General features: G+C 34.7%; 2 protein-coding genes across 6 annotated transcripts in view; one reads left to right on the top strand and one right to left on the bottom strand.

The window, feature by feature from the left end:
* The window catches only part of ADK (adenosine kinase), a 523,245-nt gene that overhangs the window by 160,846 nt on the left and 341,775 nt on the right, over positions 1–20,624 (top strand). For all 5 annotated transcript variants that reach the window (XM_045040997.1, XM_045040996.1, XM_019813326.3 and 2 more), the window contains one exon: positions 7,341–7,419. In XM_045040997.1, the coding sequence (XP_044896932.1) occupies positions 7,341–7,419 (79 nt within the window). The remainder of the gene's footprint in view (positions 1–7,340; positions 7,420–20,624) is intronic.
* LOC101090551 (40S ribosomal protein S27-like) lies at positions 16,698–16,949 on the bottom strand. Its single transcript, XM_045041000.1, has one exon. It carries the CDS (start codon positions 16,947–16,949, stop codon positions 16,698–16,700), a length of 252 nt encoding a protein of 83 aa, XP_044896935.1.

The following is a 20,624-nucleotide window of genomic DNA, read 5'->3' on the forward strand; positions in this document are numbered from 1 at the left end:
AGAAGATAGGAATTCAAAATACCCTAGATTTTGAAGCTTTTTTTGAATCTTCCAAATTGAACTGGAGCATTTTGATCCTTAGGTTACAGGAGTAAGGCTTTTTCATTTCATTTTTTTTTTTTTTAACATTTAATTTTGAGAGAGAGAGACAGAGTGCAAGTGAGGGAGGGGCAGAGAGAGAGAGGGAGACACAGAATCCAAAGCAGGCTCCAGTTTCTGAGCTGTCGGCACAGAGCCTGACTCGGGGCTTGAACTCACGAAAGAGAATTCATGACCTGAACCAAAGTCAGATACTTAAGCAACTGAGCCACCCATGCGCCCCTCATTAGATTTTAAATGTATGGATCATAGTGGTATTAAGAGTCCTGGGATTGTTTTTCTAAGGTATAGTGAATATACACTGTTTCATTATCACCTTCTAAAAAAGATTGTCCTCCTTACCTTTCACACCCCTGATTTTCTTTACTCTTGTGTAGTGGGTATTCTTTAGTTGTGAGCACTAAATTTTCTAAGCAGAGCAGGGTTATTGCATTGTATATATTGTGTGAGACTTTGTATGTATTTATGCTGTTATTAATCTACCTCTTAAAATGCATTGAAACATCAGTTACTGTTTGTTCCTCATTTTACAAAGTGGAAACTAGTTGGGGCGCCTGGGTGGTTCAGTCAGTTAAGTGTCAGACTTCGGCTTAGGTCATGATATCACGGTTCATGAATTCGAGCCCTGCATCAGGCTCTGTGTTGTCCAGCTCAGAACCTGGAGCCTGCTTTCAGATTCTATGTCTTTCTCTCTGTCTCTGCCCCTCCCCCGTTTGCACTCTGTCTTTCTCTGTCTCAAAAATGAATACACATTAAACAACTTTTTAAAAAAGTGCAAACTAGTTGGAAGTCTTAGGAAACAATGAGTACACTTTAATAATCAGCAAAACTAGCTGCTCTCTTTTCAGTTATAGCATCAGTTAATTCTGTTCCACTAAAATTTTCAGTTACTGACCTTCCCATAACTTATCTGCTCATGTTGTACTTAGTATAATTACTGTTTCTGAAAAGGTGAATCTCTTTGTAATATACCTTCCCACATTTATTTCTATTAATAGTTGTACCTTCATACCAGTGCTAAAGGGATTTATTCTAATGGTAGATTATGTTACTTTGTTTAAGTTAGTCATTGAGTCACTGCCCAGCTTTCTACATTTACAAGCTGTTTTCTGCTGCTAGTAGCACGCTTATGATCTTCAATATTACTTTTATTTTTACAGGAAGTCAGTGCTATCTTTTAGTAGACTTTAAATTCCATATGTGATCATTTCTTTTTTTTTTTTTTTTTCTTTTGGGCAGAGAGAGTGATCATGATCGGGGGAGAGGGGCACAGGGAGGAAGGGAGAGAGAGAGAGAGAGAGACAGAGAGACAGAGAGAGAATGTTAAGCAGGCTCCTCACTGAGTGTGAAGCAGGGCTCTATCCCCCAACCCTGGGATCATGGCCTGAGCCAACATCAAAAGTTGGATGCTCAACCAACTCAGCCATCCAAGTGCCCCACCATATATGATTGTATCATTTGATATCTTTTCTTGTGTACAGTACCATGCTGAGGTGGTCCTGTATCTCAGAAGATTTAATATTAAACCCAGCATCAGAAGACTAGTGGTCACAGCTTTGCCTACCAAACATTAGTGTTTGAAAGTTTCTCCACTTCCTTGTATGTTACTTTTCTTCTCAAATAGCAAAACATATAAATAACTATCGTATTAATTGTCAGGAATTATCAGTTGTTTATAAAGTAATAATATGTGATATGAGAGTGGAAAGCATTACTTAGAATTTCAGTTCTATTCATTATCAGAACAAGTACAAAAACTTCTTTAGGAGTATATGGCATATTGCTTTTTTTTTTTTTTTTTTTTTTCTTGAGGCTAGTCCACAAGAAATTCTGAATTACATTCCAGTGACATTAATTTATATTTAAAAGTTTTCTTTAATAAAACCACTTTCATTATAAAATGAATATAAGCACATGAGTAAATGGTAGGAAATATAAAAAAGGAGAAAGCTTATATAAAAAATACCTTTGGCATGTTAATGTATTTTCTTCTGGTCATTTTTGTTAATAATTTCATTAAAAAATAATGAATATGTGAAATGCATCTCTGATTGTTCTGAACATCCATTCTTTTGTTTTTTGTTAATTTGTCCATTTATCTGAGCCTTAATATTTTCATTTCTCTTCCCTATGAGAATATTAAATTAACATTTTAAAAATTGAATTAATTTATTAAAATAAGAAAATACATAATAATATCTTAAGATATTTTTTTAAATTATATAAAGTAAATGTAATAACCATTTTTCATATTGTAAAATTTCTTTATATTTAATTTGCTTGGATTTGTTTAATTTTGCTTTTATAGAGAAAAATTTTAAATATTTTTACATTATCAAATTTGTTTTTATTCATTTTTTACTTCCATTGTTTGGAAACTCTCATCTGGAAGTTGGATAAGCACCGAATCCAGTTTTTCTGTAGCATTTTATTTAAGTAACATTCTCTCTGGAAGTTTTTAAACATGAAAGCTGTATATATTTTATTAATTTGGGTTTCACAAATAGACTGCTAGTAGGAAAATGGATCAGCTATTGTTCTTTCACTTCTGTCAGTCATTTGATTGAAGTGTTAGATATGCCCACTCCATTTAGACAAAGAAGCTTAACCAAAAGGAGAAAGAATGAATCTATTATGTACTAAATTGCCACTTTACTCCCTGTAGAAAAAAATCACATAATAGAAATATGTTGAAGTTTCCCATAAAATATAAAGTTTTTAAACAATTTCATCTCTAAACAACATAGGAAATACTTAATATTTTCACATAATTGATTAGATTATTTACCTATCAAATTATAATCATAGTTTGAAGTTCATTAATGTTTCAGCCTGAATTTATGGTTTTATTCATTAAAGATACATAGTCCTTCATCTTTTCAAGGTATTTTCCATTGACTACATTGGTAGTTTTGACACAAAGTAGACCATTTACTGACAAACAAAATTTTGTGTCAGCTAGAAAAGTATAGAGAGAAAATCTGGTTGTAATTTATGTTCCTAATCCCTGCAAGAGATAAAAAGAAACAAATCTTGCCTCCTTAGAATCACTTCCCTAAATAGAAATGTTTCTTGGTTTGTTTGTTACTATATAGGAATTCCCTTTGTTCCATACAATTTCTTTTCTCTCTTGTATTTACCTTCTCAACATCATCCACTTGGTCATCCAAACTAGAAATCTCAGAATTGTCATTCCTCTACCACATCTTCTGCTTGCAGCTATTTATCACGTGTTATGTCTTCAACTTCAGAAATGCTTCCTTAGTTTAATAATATCTCTCTAGCATCTTAGCACAACGTCTGATCTTTGGTATGAACTATTTGAAAAGTGGCAATCTGCCTGTCTTTATTCTACACTGTCCTCCAAACAGCGCTGACTTCATTAAACAACAAAACAAGTCTGTTTTTCACACTGTTGGCAAACAGAGTTTAGTAATTTCTCCTTGCGTACTGAATAATGTCTACATTTATTAGCGTGGCAGAGAGAGTTATGTTTGTCAGTTTTTACTACTTTGATTTTGACCTATATTTTAGTCTGTGTTTAAATTGTTTCCTGAATATGTCATATTTTTGTTTTACCCTCAGTCCTGAATATTTTTTCTCCCTTATCTGTCAAATTCAGTTCAAGTGTTAAATTTTTCCTGCCTCTTTCATTCAGAATCACTCACTTCTCTGCTCTATGTTTTATTCTGCTTTGTCCTATATGTAGTTCTTTTTAGATACTTGTGTAGAAAATTGTTATGTTCTTCCACTATAAAATGAAGTAAAAAGTGTCTTCATTACAAAGCAGTTTATTATGCTTATTACACAGTCGAAATAAATGTATACAAGATCCATAATTCCTCCTACTTTGGAGCTAACCACTGTTAACTCCTTGGTTGTACTTTTCTAGATCCTTTATATATATTACATATTATTATTATAATCATATATTTTATATATTATTTATATATGTATATATACACACACATATATGTATATATTGGGTAATTTTGTTTGTAATATACACAGGTATATTTTAATTCTATTGGGTTGTATTATACATTTGAAATATATGGAAAATATCAGTAGATAGAGGTCTAACATTTTAAAATTTTTAACTCTTTAGTAGAAGCAGTGCATACATACAGTAAAAATGAAGTGAAAGATTAAATACTTCCTCTAAGACTTAGCCATTCACCAGGATTCATTAGGATTTATTAGGTCAAAGTTTGGAATAAGCCTAAGTTTGCCCATTACTATCCACTGTTATCTGTGCATGTTATGCTGGAGGTCCTCAGTCTTTGCACTAAGGCAAGAAAAATAGAGAAAAAATGTCACTGTTCACAAAAGTTATATCCGGCAAAAACAGATAATTATTGGAACTAGAGATGTTAGCAACTTGGGTAGGTAAAAATTGTTATATAAAGAATTATATTGGGGCGCCTGGGTGGCTCAGTTGGTTAAGCGTCCGACTTCGGCTCAGGTCATGATCTCGCGGTCCGTGAGTTCGAGCCCCGCGTCGAGCTCTGTGCTGACCACTCAGAGCCTGGAGCCTGTTTCAGATTCTGTCTCCCTCTCTCTCTGACCCTCCCCTGTTCATGCTCTCTCTCTCTCTGTCTCAAAAATAAATAAACGTTAAAAAAAAATTAAAAAAAAAGAATTATATTTCTGAACACCAGCAACAAATAAAAACTAGGTTTAAACAAATATTACTTCTAGTAGTATTAAAGCAGGAAATAATAGTGACTTGAATAGAAGATGCACAAGATTTATGGCAAAAATTATGAAACTAATTGAGAAGTACTAAAGACCTAAATAAATATATTGTGATGTACACTGTGATCAGGTATTAGTCAGTTTAATATTAGAAAGGTTATAACTTCCATATATATCTTTAATACAGTCCTAGTCAAAATCACTACAAATTGTTATTTGGAAATTGACATCTAGTTGTACATTTATATAGAAGTACAAACCGTGAGATAGATCGTGATCTGAGCTGAAGTCAGACTCCTAACTGACTGAACCACCCAGGTGCCCCAAGTTAGTTTTTTATTTTAGAGAGCATGCAAGTAGGGCAGAGGGAGAGAGAGAGAGAGAATATCTTAAGCAGGTTCCACACTCAGTGCGAGCCCAATGCTGGGCTCTGTCCACAACCCTGGGATCATGACCTGAGCCAAAAATCAAGAGTCAGGTACTCAACCAACTGAGCCACCCAGGTGCCCCTGAAGAACTGAATTTTAAATTTTATTTAACTTTATTAGTTTAAATTTGAATGTCTGTAGCCTCCCTTGCCTCTTCCAGCTTTTGGTGGGTGTTGGCATTCCTTGGCTCCTTATCACTCTAGTCTTTGCCTCCATCTTCACATGGTCTCCTCCTTTGTGTCTTTTCTTCTGTCCATTATGAGAAGACTTCTTACTGAGGCCTCTCCTGGGTAATGTAGGAGGGAAGATCTTATCTCAAGCTCCTTAACTTACTTGTATCTCCAAAGCCTTCTTTTCTAAATAAGGTTACATTCACTGGTTATGGGGGAACATATCTTTATGGAGGCCACAATTCAACCCACTACAAATACGATCCAAAACCTTTGGAGGAATTGGCTTTTGACAGTGGAGGAACCTCAAATGAGCCTAGCAATTGATCACTGTATATTTACTTTATCCATTCACTCTCCCTTTCTTCTCCAATCTCTAACATCACGCTTAACTGGTATCTGTCTAGTTCAGAAAGTAAGTGGAAGAGGGGCACCTGGGTGGTCAGTTGGTTCAGCATCGACTTCAGCTCAGGTCATGATCTCATGGTTTGTGGATTCGGGCCCTGTATCAGCCTCTGTGCAGACAGTGTGGAGCCTGCAGCCTGCTTCAGATTCTCTGTCTCCCTCTCTCTCTGCTGTCCTCTGCTCGTGCTCTGTCTCTTTCTCTCTCTCTAAAAAATAAATAAACATTAAAAAAAAAAAGTACCTAAGTAGAAGGGAACTTCCCTTGAGCTACTGCAGCTACCTACCTCTGCATCTGTGCCTATATATTTTGCCTTTTCTACTGTTATTATTACATTGGTATTATTAGTGGCATACGAATTCTGCTGTCAAAATTCTGGGCAGGTTTGCTAGTTGTGTTTATTGTCATCTTGGTGTTTTACAGATGGAATCCCAAGGTAGTTGGATGTTTGGGAGTGGGTATAACTCCATTTTTCCTATTCCTAATATAACCATATCTGTATTTGTCTTTTTGGTATTTTGAGGTTCTGTGAAATGTTTCATTTTAGTGAAAGGATCTACTTCTGTACTTTGTTTTTAAAGTTTTGAAAATACTTGTCAATACTGAAACCTCCCTTGAATATTCTATTCATATCCCAATCTCCCTTTTTTGACCAACCTCCTCTAGCACTTGCTGTCTACATTGCATATATTCTGTTTTTTGGTAATTTGATGGTTTCTGATTTTCTGTATTTTCTCATGTGTATTCATCCTTGTCTCCCTCCAAAGCTTCTTAGTCCTTTGAAATTAAAGTACATACTTACGCCCCTTGGATATCTCTAACATGCTAAAGACATGCAGTAAGGAATATTGATTTGAAATCCAGGTTAATAAAGGCCATCTAATTTGAGATTTATTCAAATCAGTGTCCGTAGTTTTTTGCCTGGGTACATGAAAGTTTCATGTGTAGTGGATGTATGTATTTTCCTGGAGAGAAGTTCTATAGCTTTTATCAGATGCCAAAATAATGGCTTTAGATATTTAGATATTTAGATAAAGCTTTAGATCACTACTGTCTGTGTCTTTATATGGCAGATACAGAAATTATGTCACCAAGCAGCTTGCCTAGAATCATACCTTAATGTGTGGTTTCCCAGTTCTTTACATTTTAAACTAATTGTCTTTATGATATCTAAAACTTTTTAAACTTACTAGAATTTACATTTGTAAGGATTCTAGAGATCAACATTTAATATGGGAAAATATGCATTGCTTATAAGTAATAATTTATGAATTTGTATTTTTACCTTTTTTAGTATAGTGGTTAATTATGGACGGTTTATATATTTTAAATTCTTGTAATTGTACATTTGTAGAAAAATTTTCATAAGTACAAATTCAGCATGCTTGTTTTTTATATATATTTTAATTCATTTATTCAACATAATTATATAATTGAAAATATTTTACTAATGGTGATTCAGTGTGCTTCTAATCAGAAGAATTTGCATTGTGACAACTGACAGATGCTAACTTACTTTTTTCTACTGTGATTTTCTTGTAGGTTTGATGAACTTGTAAAAAAATTCAAAGTCGAATATCATGCTGGTGGTTCTACCCAGAATTCTATTAAAGTGGCACAGGTTGGTTAATTATTTTAAAAGTTACAAAGAAATAGATTCGAAATGATTCTAGATTTATGGTCATTGTACATAATTGTTCCAATCTATATTTTATTGCTACAGAATAGTTTTGTTGGTTTTGAATTGGGATTTTAGCAATCATTGTCCATCTAATCAGCAAAAATTATCTTACTTTAATTGGTATTCCTTTGATTATTGGTAAGCTTAAACATGCTTTAATATGTTTATTGTTCACATATTTCTTCTTAATTACTTATTGAATTCATTCACTGTTTATTTTATAATTTTTAATGTGTTAATGACTTATGGAAATACTTTATATTTTATGGAAATTATCTGTTGAAAGTAATTATTATTCATAGTTAAAATCTGCTTGTGGTGTATTTTACTGTGCCAAAGTTCTTAGTTTTTTAAATATAATTAAACTGTATGGCTTTTCTGAATTTTCTTTATCTTAACAAAACTTAAATTTACCCATTTATGGACAGGAATTGTGGCTCTCCTCTACTTAAAAATACTAATTTCAATCTAGCCCTCAGTTGAAGATTTTGTTTGCTTTTCAGTTCCCCTAATATTTTGAGAGTACTTTTCCTTTCCATCTGACTGATAATCCAAATACATAATTACCAAATTATAATTTGTGTCTAGGATAACCACAGTTTTCAAAAGCAGTACTTTAGAAGTACTTGCCTTTAGAAGGACAATTTCTCAGATTTTCCTTGAAAGTCAGTAATAGGAGGAACTGATTCATTTGTACATAAAGCACATATTTATTGAGCTCCTGGTATATGTGCTAGTCATTGTGCTAGATAACTTAAGTTCTCTTGTCTAAATTTTAAGAAAAATCTGAAAATATAGTTAGAACCTTAGAGTGGCTGATCCTGATATGGTCTTAGTTATATCTAATTCTGATATGGTCTTGTTGAATGAGGACATTGAGGTTTAGTTTAGAGTGGTCTAAAAAGTATAGGCAAATACACTAGAAAGGAGTTGACAGGGATACCCACCAGGGAAAGTACTGGGTTTTGTTTTGTATTAATGTGTTTGATTGGTTGGTTCGGGATTTTTCTTTCCATTCGAGTTCTCCTTCACCCACAAAACAACTTGATTATTGATTTCCATTTTTTCTATCACTCTACGTTATTAAAGAAGCACGTACTGGGCAGCAACTATAAGCCCCATAGACCTATGCTCACAATGTCTGCCAGATTCTGTGAACTGGAGATCTAAAATAGGATAAAATATATGATATGGTAAGAATTCAGGGATCATCTATTCACAGATACTTAATTCTACATATTTTTTGATGGTATATACCATGTCAAATATATATTTTCTGTATCTATGTGTTTTATATAATACATATTTTGAAATATTCAGTTCTTCCATTGAAATAAGAAAAACAGGGTGGATAGGATTCATAGATAATAAACTGGTAGCTTATAAGATTGAGACAAAAGTCATGGGATTTTTTTTAAGTATAGATAGTAAATAATCAAGTAGTTTGGGAAATAGGTGAACATTCAGCTAGTTGAGGTCCTTTATAACTTGATTGCATCCTAAGGTGTTATACCGTGAGTGTTAACTTAACCCCAGCTTTTCCCCTTGCTTCCTGCTGTTTGTTTTAAATGAATAAATGTGTAATGTAAACATCATGATTTAGTTGGTAGGCCCTTTTTGTTCTTTGCCCTCTGGAATAGCTGGCGTATTTATGTACGTGGAGGTACATAGTGCTTCAAGGTAACTTCCCCACACAATACCATGGTTAGGTGAATTTCTCCTTGTTCTGTGGTTTAATAATACTTTACATGGTAGCTGTGGAAAAATATGTCAAAGGGAAATATAATGAAAGGGAGCATTAATTTGCAAAGATCAAAACTTCTATGAAAGAAGAACTAAAAGTCATACAGGGAATAAAGTTTAACATTTCACAATCAATGTAGAGCTCATTTTGATGGATCTAACCAACAACCACACTTTGACATATCCATCGATATGGCAAATCATATCAACCAGAAAATGTTCCGTTTAGTTCTTAGATACTTTGATTTGTTAAGTCTGTTAAATCATATTCTTAAAGATTTTAGTGAAACCACAGGCAACATAAAACAAGATTGTTGAGATGTCCAAATATAATTCTAGACTTTACTCATCTGTGTATTTGACAGACAGTGCAAATTTAAATTTTGGACAATTTCATTCAGTGTAATTTTTTTAAAAAATAAAATAAAAGATCTTATCTGCAAAGTGTTTTGCGCCCTTTGTATATAGCACTGCTAAAATGTGATGTGATTTGCTTACTTCTGATATTGAAGCTTTCATAGTGAACATTTTAGGGCACTTTTCAATGTTCTCAATATGTACAGGTACACTTAATGTGATTTTTGACTTTAAAGAAATGGAAGGAGATAGCCTCCTTGGACATGTGCCTAAAGAATGGCTATAATTGTTGTTGGACTTAGAAAAGATATCCTGCAGTAAAATATTTTTAAAGTGTGAGACAGGAAGAATGTCCTTGTCTAATTTGGCAATACATTGAGGATGAGAACGGAGAAAAAGATTATACTAAAACAGAAATTTTTATGCCATTTCTCCAAAAATGTTTGATGATATTTGAAGAAGCCATAAGGAGACTAGAAAAAACTTATACAACAAACAAATGTCTCATTTTTTGTGTAACATGACTGCTTCCTAACTCAAGGTGGAGAAAAAAAGTCACCACAAAAGGACAGCCAAGTTAAATAAGATCCTCTCAATGTCTTTACTAAAACTGTAACTCATTTGGAATGCAACTTTGATAGCATAAATTGAAATTACTAGTGTGCTTCTGAAATGATATTTATTTTACACATGGAAAGCAAAGATAATTAATTTATCAAGGCAAAAGACATGATTGATTAACAGTTGGAATACCAAAACAAGCATTTAGATTCAAAATAGATGGATGTTTTGTGGAGTTTGAAACAATTTCTTACATATCTAAGTACCTGCCATTACTAGTAATTACAATCCTAAGTATTCTGTGCTTATTGAGAGGGTATTTAGCTTGATATCATCACAGGACTGACACCAAGAATATGGACTTGATACAAGCAGAGTGGTCAAAATGAAATTTACATTTAATGATACTCAATTTTACCACACTAAAAAGAAGGGTTCTACTCGGTACAGGGAAGTGTTATTATTGGAAAGGAGACACAAAGCATGAAACTATTTTATTTCATGGGACAAAAAGAAACATGTCATTGTTATTTTTTCTAAATACTGGTAATATTTGTTTAATCCCACTTTTTTTTCTCTTCTTTTAAAAAATCTTAGAGGGCACCTGGGTGGCCTCAGTCGGTTAAGCGTCCGACTTCGGCTCAGGTCATGATCTCACAGTCCGTGAGTTTGAGCCCCGTGTTGGGCTCTGTGCTGACAGCTCAGAGCCGGGAGCCTGTTTCAGATTCGGTGTCTCCCTCTCTCTCTCTGACCCTCCTCTGTTCATGCTCTGTCTCTCTCTGTCTCAAAAGTAAATAAATGTTAAAAAAAATTTTTTTTAATCTTAGTTACATTTATATATATTAAGAATATAAAAATGTGGCCTATAAAATTTAAATTCCAATAGAGTTAAAAAAAAGATAAAATAAGTTGCTGAATTTATTTTATCAAAAGAAACATAATAATGATTATTATATTTTCTGACACATTTTTTGATTAGTCCTACTTTTAATTTTTACTGATTGCCACTGTTAATTGTTCCTGTTGTTTCATTTAAATAGCACTCATGTTACAGAAAAGTAAATAATGCAGAATAATATGTTCTTTCAAATAGGTACTGTATTGGTTTACTCAGGCTGCCATAACAGTACCACAGACTGAGTGGTTATCCAAGAGATATTTATTTTCTAATAGTTCTGGAGGTGAGAAGTCCAAGACTGAGATGTCAGCAGCTTTAATTTCTTCTGCCTCCTCTCTCCTGTTGCTACCTCTTCACATAATTGTAATTCTGTGCATACCCCTGGTGTCTATTTGTTTGTATCTAACTTTATAAGGACAATGGTCAAATTGGATTAGGATCCATCATAAGGGCCACATGTTAACTTTTTTATCACTTTAAAGGCCCTTTCTCTAAATACAGTGCATTCTTAAATTCTGGGGCTTAGGGCTTCAACGTATGAATTTGGGGAGGACACAATTCAGTCCATGTCAAGTACTCATTTGTATGTTTTTTATTTTTGGTAGTGTACCATTTTGATTTTCTTATTTTCTTTTGTGTATGTGTTTTAGTTATTTTCTTAGTGACTACTTTGGGGATTACAATTAACATACTAAACTTATAACAACCTAGTTTAATTACTACCAACTTAGTTTCAGTGGCATACAACAGTCCCTTCCTTTGAAAACTCTCTTTCCATCCTCCCCCTTTATATTGTTATTGTCAGTAATTACATCTTTATACATTGCCCATTAATATAGATTTATAATTATTTTATTCATTTGCCTTTTAATTCCTACAGGAATAAAACAGGAGTTGCAAACCAAAAGTGTGGTAATACTGGCTTTTATATTTACCTATACAGTTACCTTTACCAGTGTTCTTTATCTTTTGTTATGTCTTCAGTTTACTATCTAGTGTCATTTCAGTCTCAAGAACTCCTTTTAAGCATGTCTTGCAAGACAAGTCTACTATTAACAAACTCCTTTAGCTTTGTTTATCTGGGAATGTCTCAATTTCTCCTTTATTCTTAAAGAATAGTTTTGCTGGATATAGAATTGTTGGTTTACATTTCTTTTAGCATTTTAAATATCATCTCACTGCTTTCTGGCCTCCGTGGTTACTGATAGTCAGCTTTTAATCTTATTTATCCACTTCTCTCTCTGTTTTTAAGATTCTTGATAGTTTGGTCAAGTCTTAGTATGGATCTCTTTGAATTCATATTCCTTGGAGTTCATTGGGCTTCTGGATGTGTAAATTCATGTATTTCCTCAAAATTGGGAAGTTTTAGGCCATCTTATTTTTAAATATTTTGTATTTGCCTCTCTCTTTCTCCTTGGATTTCCATAATATGTATGCTAGTCTGCTTGATGGTGGTGGTTGTCGTCGTCTTCTTCTTCTTCTTCTTCTTCTTCTTCTTCTTCTTCTTCTTCTTCTTCTTGATGTTTCTGTAGAACAGGTTTTGAGCTACCAGTTTGTTCCACAGTTATTTATCATATTAAAATTTTTTTTTTGTCTGGTATGTTCATTCTTGGATTAGCATTCTAAAAACTTGCTTACTCTACCTTAAGACCAGTGGCTTATTGTTTCATATTCCCACACTGGGCTATTGGTTTTCTTAAACCTGGACTACTTAACTTACTTACCTCTTTGCAATCCTTATTTTATGCTACTGTGTACTCTCTCAAAACCTAGATCCTCACAACAGCTTAGGAGATAGACCAGATGATGTCTTCGTTTTAGTGATAAGGAAGGATTCTGATTAAATAAGAGACAAAAATATGCCACGATAAGTAACTAGGTAAAGCAGAATTTAAAACCAGGTGTTTTAACTGGAACTTCTGATTTCTCTCCTTACTGGAGATTTTTCTCTCTTCCTTAGAAGACTTCAGTTTTGACTCGTCTATATGTGTGAGGTTTTGAGTGTTTTCATAAACCCTGTCCACTTCCTCCAGTCAGCTTTAATTTTGAAAGAATTGGAGGTTGTCAGGGAAAATCAAGTATCCATCATTTTAAATGTAGTTCTGAGTAAACCAACTTGTTCTTTCATGCTTCTTAGAGACAGCAATTTTTCTTGATGTTTAGATACCTTTTTGATCCTTGGACATTTATGCTTTTTTCTGAATAATTAAATTTTTTAGAAGCCTGATGACCAGGTATATGAGGTATTCCAAAGTATTTCTATGTTGTTTTAAGTTATGTAGGTTCACTTGTTTTTATGTTTCTTGCAAGTTAATTTACTGATTTTTCTAATGTTCTGTAGTCATTAAAAGTTTGTTATTGTTCTGGGCATCTAATCAAATATTTTAAGTGTCTTCTTATCCTTTGTTAACTGAACTATAGGCAGATCATCATTAGAATTGTTGAACAACAAAACTCAACCAAGTAAATTTGAAGCTCTAATTGGCTTCTTTAAATGATTTGTGAGTTAGGCAGCATCCCATCTCACAAGTAGAGGAGAGCTCTGTTGAGCTGCAGGAAAGGAACAGTTTTTATTTTATTTTTATTTTATTTCATTTCAGTTTTTAATTTTTTTAATGTTTATTTTTGAGAAACAATGCAAGTGGGGGGTGGGCAGAGAGAGAGGGGGACAGAAGATCTGAAGCAGGCTCTGTGTTGACAGCAAAGAGCCAGATGCAAGGCTTGAATTCCTGAGTTGTGAGATCATGGCCTGAGCTGAAGTTGGAGGCTTAACCAACTGAGCCACCCAGGTTCCCCAGGATCAGTTTTTAAAGGCAGAAAAGGAATAGAAAAAAAGGAAACTATTAGGAAAGAATGTTGCCCTCCTAAGGGGAATGAAAAGGGTCTATCAGTACATTTCCCAGTGCTGACCAGGAAATTTCATATTGACTGGTTAAATGTTACATTTTTGGGGGTACAGAAACTGTAGTTAGGTTAGGTATTAAGTCTTGATTTGCTCACGTGGGGCTCTTAACATAAGTGACTTCATTTTGGGCTTGTGGTTTTTCTTTTTAACAGAGTAAATTATTGCTTCTCTCTGTTATCCCCCAAAATGTTGAGGCTATCTGAATTTTTATGACTCTATTCAATAATTAAGAGTAACCATTTTTCTATTATTTTAGTACCTGCCATCTTTGTAAATAAAGCATATTTTTCTCTCATTTGAAGCAGAGATCTTTGGGATGAGTGTAATGCCCCTGATTTCGAATCCGAGAGACCACCAAGGAGCCGATACCGATGCAAACGCACGAGTGTTTATTTGCAAGCTCGAGCTTGGGCCCAAGTATACCTGACACAGCGGAGCAGGGACTTGGTCCCCTAGGTTATGAGGTGTAGCAGTTTTATGGGGGCCGGTAGCCAATGAGATTGTAACACACACAGAAAGTTGTACATTCATGTCAGTCCACACGCAGGTGGCCAATTGAATTACAATTTACCCTATAGTAACTGTTTGAACTAGCCTATCACTCTGGTCGGAATTGGCGCGCAAAAGGCGGGGTTTACATTCTTTGGCGGTTAGGGGTTCTGCATTCCTAAATGAGCCAGTTTCCAGTAAGGGTGTGCTCAGCGGCTTGACTAGGGTGGGGGAGTGTCTTAAGCAATAAGTAGGTCATGTGGGGGTTATATATGAGATGGTGGGTGTAGCACAAAATGTAGTTAGTCTTGCTCTGCTTGTCCAGGGGTAGGGGATTTTTGTAAAATTCCTTGGGTCCCACATGAGATAATACTTCTTTATTTGCTGTAGTCTAAATCATTTCATGGAAACTACTAAAATTGTATATGTTCCTTACCCCTCTTTCTATTTGTCTTTCGTTAGTAGCAATGACACCTCTCATTACAGATGTTGTTCCTTGATCACATGTATAAAACTATCAGTAATAGATCTGAATTTTTTCTTCACATAAGCATTAAACATTTAACTTGGTCTCTTCTTGAATTCTTATATCCTTACCTCTGTCTTTTAAGTCCTAACCTGGTTCTCTGATCATCAACTTTCTGGTTTTCCAGTTTCTCCTCTCGTTCCCAGTTAGATAAGCTTCCGTATTTTTATTTAGCTACTAATGAAAAATTTTTTTTTTAATTTTTTTTCAACGTTTTTATTTATTTTTGGGACAGAGAGAGACAGAGCATGAATGGAGGAGGGGCAGAGAGAGAGGGAGACACAGAATCGGAAACAGGCTCCAGGCTCCGAGCCATCAGCCCAGAGCCTGATGCGGGGTTCGAACTCCCGGATCTGGACCGCGAGATCGTGACCTGGCTGAAGTCGGACGCTTAACCGACTGCGCCACCCAGGCGCCCTGCTACTAATGCAAATTTAACCAAGTTTTGTTTAACCAAGTTTTTGTTTTGTTTTTAATTAAATTTTGAGAGAACTAAGTACCAGGATGTTTATATATATATATATATTTTTTTTAAATTTTTTTTTTCAACGTTTTATTTTATTTTTGGGACAGAGAGAGACAGAGCATGAATGGGGGAGGGGCAGAGAGAGAGGGAGACACAGAATCGGAAACAGGCTCCAGGCTCTGAGCCATCAGCCCAGAGCCTGACGCGGGGCTCGAACTCACGGACCGCGAGATCGTGACCTGGCTGAAGTCGGACGCTTAACCGACTGCGCCACCCAGGCGCCCCGGATGTTTATATTTTTATACAGGATTTTACCTGGAGGAGAGAGGAGGAGTGCTTTGTTTTTTTTTTCTTTGATGCAATGTCATGTAATGAACCAGCTTTCAGAATTATGTTTTAAAGCCCAGACTACATACATTGAGTTCCTAAAAACATTTTTTTTAAGTTTCAAAAATTATATTTGAATAAACAAACATGTTGGGCCAAAAATTGTAGAGCTGGTATTTCAAGAACCGTGTCGCATCTCCAACTAAGTCCCATAGTATTTAGAAATTAAAAGTGATGAAAATCAAGAGCTTCATACTTCTCTTCTTCTTAAAAAAAGCAGTAAATCTGTGTGTTTTTTTGTTTTAATATATATTTCTGATTATCTCTCTTTCTTGTGACCTATTTCACCTGAACAAACCAGTTAGAGATTAAAAGGCTTTTTACTAGACATACCTCTGGGAACCTGAGAACAGTCCAGACTGCTTGTATTTAAAAAGAAGAAATGACTTTGGAGTGATCAAAGAGAATTCTCTATTCTAATGTCTTACACCTGGAACAGTTGTAGAACCATCAATAGCACAACTGTATTTATAAATATCAGAGCAGGATGTGGCAGATGGTGATGCAACACAGAGGCTTGTCAAGCCTTATGTCATTAAAAAGGAGGTTTTTGTTGGTGCCAATTTTAAGATAAATGAATAATTTTAAGTAATTTGGTTCTTACAAAGTAAAGTTGACTATGCAAAGCGTGATTTCTCCTTCCAGTTGAAAAAATTTTAAATGTGAATTAATACCTTTTGTTGTTGAATTAGATTGTGAGAGACTTTAGTAGCTAAAATAAAGTGAAGAAAGCAGTGTTTTGTTTTCTGAAATGATATTTTTAATGGGTTTGTGACATTTTTTAAGTTACGTGAGGTTATTTATTTATTTTTAATTTTTTAAAAATTTATTTAGCGAAAATATGTTTATTGGCATAGTTTCCCACTCATCTTGATTCAGGGTGGTTTTAGTGCTGCTTCCGTCTGAAGGAGCATCCTTCTGTAAGCCTTGCGTTTCTTCCTGTAGGCTGGCAGAGGACAGTGGAGCAGCCAACACACAAAACTACCGTTTGTGCATAGCTAAAGATGGTGGTGATTTTGTAGAGTCCTGGGCACCTCACGTCCATGAAGTAGGAGGTGGGGATCTGCAGCAGTCGCTGCTTCTTATGCTTCCTCTTTTCTTCCAGGAATGGGTACAGGAGATCCTTTTTGAGGGGCATGTTCTCTTGGGGAGGTGGTTACCACAAGAAAAGATGTCAGGTATTTTTAATGTGAAGCAAAACGTGTACATCTTCTCCTTCCTTCCTCTCTTCTGTACCCACTCAATCCTTCCCTTTCTTCTTTATTCTTCCTTTCTTCCTTTTTTTGTTTCAGATTTTTTTGTCCCTTAATTATACCTTCTATTAAGAGATTCTGTTACCACTATATACCTTATAACCTTTAATGTGGTGCATTATTCTATGGTATGACATTAAACATGGGTACAATTTGAGATTGTGTTTCTGCTGCTGCCTAAGAGCAAAACAGAGAGAACTTCAGTAAGAAATACTACAAATGACAGTATCTAATTTCATCCAGGGGATAAAACTCTTGCCTTGGTTTCATTCCTTTTCATTCTTTTTTGGAATTAGAATTCAGAAACTATTAAAATAAATGTCTTATGGATAATGTATTCATTTATTTGAACTGAAAAATAAAGTCAGAGCTCTCTGGGGAGAAAAAAGTCTCATTTGTTTAGTTGGTTGGACAATCAGGATGGTCTTTGCCAATTAAATTATCTAGTGGAAATGTCAACTGCCATCTTTTTTAAAGAACAGCTTTTCTAGGGGCGCCTGGGTAGTTCAGTCAGTTAAGCATCTGACTTCGGCTCAGGTCACAATCTCACAGCTTGTGGGTTTGAGCCCGGCATCAGGCTCTGTGCTGACAGCTCAGAGCCTGGAGCCTGCTTTGGATTCTGTGTCTTCCTCTCTCTTTGCCCTCCCCTGCTCACACTCTGTCTCTCTCTCTCAAAAAATAAATGAACATTAAAAAAAAAAAAATTAAAGAACAGCTTTTCTAGAGTATTTCTTTGATCTTTGGTACTTTTGATGGTGAGATACTTGAGATAATGAAGTAAAAAGCAAAATAGTCTAAATTTTAGCAAGGCATAGTTATTAGGGGTGTTGGGGATGTGCTGTGGAGTTAAGCAAAGCTGGGCAAACAAAAACTTGGACAAGTCAGCTAACTTCTTCAAGTTTCAGTTTTTTTGTTTGTTTGTTTGTTTTGAAAAATGGGAATAATCCTAGTAATTTACAGCCTAAAAATTTTAAAAGAATAAAATTATGACTCTCATAGAAAATGAACACATGTCAACAATTTTAACTCATAATTAATGAGTGAACAGGTAAGTATAGTTGACTTAAAAGAAAATTCAAAGTCCAGAGACGTGTGGTCTGTGAAATCAAACTACAAGTATTACAAAACTGACTTTTTGTTCGGGTGGCAGGTTTCACTTCTCTCTGTAGGATCACATTTTATTTACTGATTTAGAGACAAGAATTATTACTAAGTAATATATACTTTATGTACTTATAAAATAGCTCAAAGGTGATAAAATGTATCAACCCCATAGAATCAGATAATCTAGAAGGCTATGCTCTAAAAAAAAAAAAAAAAAAAAAAAAAAATGCATAGGCTTCCATTAATACCTGCAATCTTTTTGATCCATTTCAAGATCTTTCACAATTTTTTTCTTTGGTGGTGCTTAACTCAATATAGTGTGTTGTTAGAATTAAATTATAAAATATGAACAATATAACTCAGTACTTATACATAATGAGGGCTCAATAAATTGTAGTTATTATTACATTCTGAAAAATGTATATGGTGGACATTTTCCATTAATTGAATTAAACAAGCTGTAATTCCAGCAATTTGTTAAGACTGTATTTAAAGCAATAAAATATACCAGATATTCCTTCCTTCACACCTATTTATCTCACAACAACTTCTTTCAAAAATAGAAAATAATGCAATGGGGCCTAAAACTGGTTAGTGGATTGGTTCTTACAAGGATTAAGAAGTTGAATAAAATTTGAACTTGTTCTAAGCTCCTGAATGTTTACTTGGTTAGCTAGATTGTTTTGGTTACTGACTTGGAAATTCTTTGTTTACAGCTTGGAAGATTTGTTGGTTGATTTAAATTGATATAATGATTGTTAATCGATAGTTAATTGAATGCAAAAGAAAAGAAATGTTAGTCTCTTGGTATTTGAGCATGGTACTTAAATAAAGACGTAGTTTAAATGCATTTTATGTTAAATATAAACACTCTAAGTTTTTATTTAAGGAAATTAATAATAAATCCCTTTGTAAAAGAATTTTTTAAAGAATGAGATAATAGTCTCTAATTATTGCACCTAAGTCAGTTTCATAAATGTTTATCTTCCATACCACATTCCTAATTCCACAGTCTTTATTCAGTAATTTTCCTCACATTTTCTTAGGTTTCCATGTCCGTATTTAAGCTAAGTAAACATCACAGAAAGCTCAGAGCATGTTGTCAAAACCAGTTTTTTATTACAATCAGCCTCTTTTTGTCCCGTGGCCTAGGCCACTACAAGTTTATAAAGAGTGCCTTGATGCTTCTGGATGCCAATGAATCAAGAATCACTGCAAACACCACTTTTTATCAAGTCCTGTGAACCTGTTTGTTCTGTTTAATCTTAGAGTTAGATATTTGTTAGTCTTCACCTTCCCATGTGTACTTTCCTCTGCCTAAAATGCTTTTTACCATGCCATTTTTTCTCTCATCCCTTCTAAATTTACCTGTCATTTCCAGAAATAAATGCTTTTTCTGACTTTTCATTTCCCTATGTTAGAAGTTCTTATGGGAACATATATATCTCTTTATATAGCTTAACCCTGCTAAGTCTGTACACTTGCTTGTGATATCCTGTCATTAATTTCATCTTTCCCTTTAACACCACGCAAATCATTGGTCGTGGTTTTCCCCCCGTTTATTCATTAATGGATTAATATAACCCAATCAATACTTACCATATAATGGGCAAATGAATGAATCTCTGTTCCCTTTTGTATTATTTATTTGACCTTCTGATAATGAACACTTACACCTCTAGTCAAGTAGATCCTAAATTATCCTTACTTTTACACTTTATTATCTAAATCAGAATTAGAAGTGGCACCTGGGTGCTCAGTTGGTTAAGCGCCTGATGTCGGCTCAGATTATGATCTCATGGTTCATGAGTACAAGCTTTGCATCAGTCTCTGTACTGACAGCTCAGAGCCTGGAGCCTGCTTCAGATTCTGTGTCTCCCTCTTTCTCTGCCCCTGCCCTGCTATTGCTAAATCAGAATTAGAGCCTTTTGCTAAATAAAAACCGGATCCAGAATCCTGTTAAGGAAGAGTTTATTCACAAAGGTTATTGTAAAAATGGGGAAAGGGACCTTTGCAATAGCGGAATGGGGACTATTGGAATAAGGAAAATGCTACCATTGTGAGAATCTGTAAGTATCTTAAAAGTCAGGTAGAAAAGGGGCACCTGGGTGGCTCAGTTGGTTAAGTGTCTGACTTCAGCTCAGGTCGTGATCTCTAGGTCCATGGGTTTGGCCCCACTTCAGGCTCTGTGCTGAGAGCTAGGAGCCTAGACCCTGCTTTGGATGCTGTGTCTTCCTCTCTCTCTCTCTGCCCCTCCAGCTCCCATTCTCTCTCTCTCTCTCTCTCTCTCTCTCTCTCAAAAATAAATGAGCATTGAAAAAATTAAAAAAGAAAGTCAGGCAGAAAAGTTTTTCTCGTAGAAGGAAGAGGGAATATTCTAGGAAGAACCAGTTGTGTGGAAGTGGAATGAATAGATATAGGTGGGTAGAGGTGGAGTGATTGGATAGTACAGAGAA

This window comes from Felis catus, chromosome D2 (genome assembly GCF_018350175.1).
Source record: "Felis catus isolate Fca126 chromosome D2, F.catus_Fca126_mat1.0, whole genome shotgun sequence".
NCBI lineage: Eukaryota > Metazoa > Chordata > Mammalia > Carnivora > Felidae > Felis > Felis catus.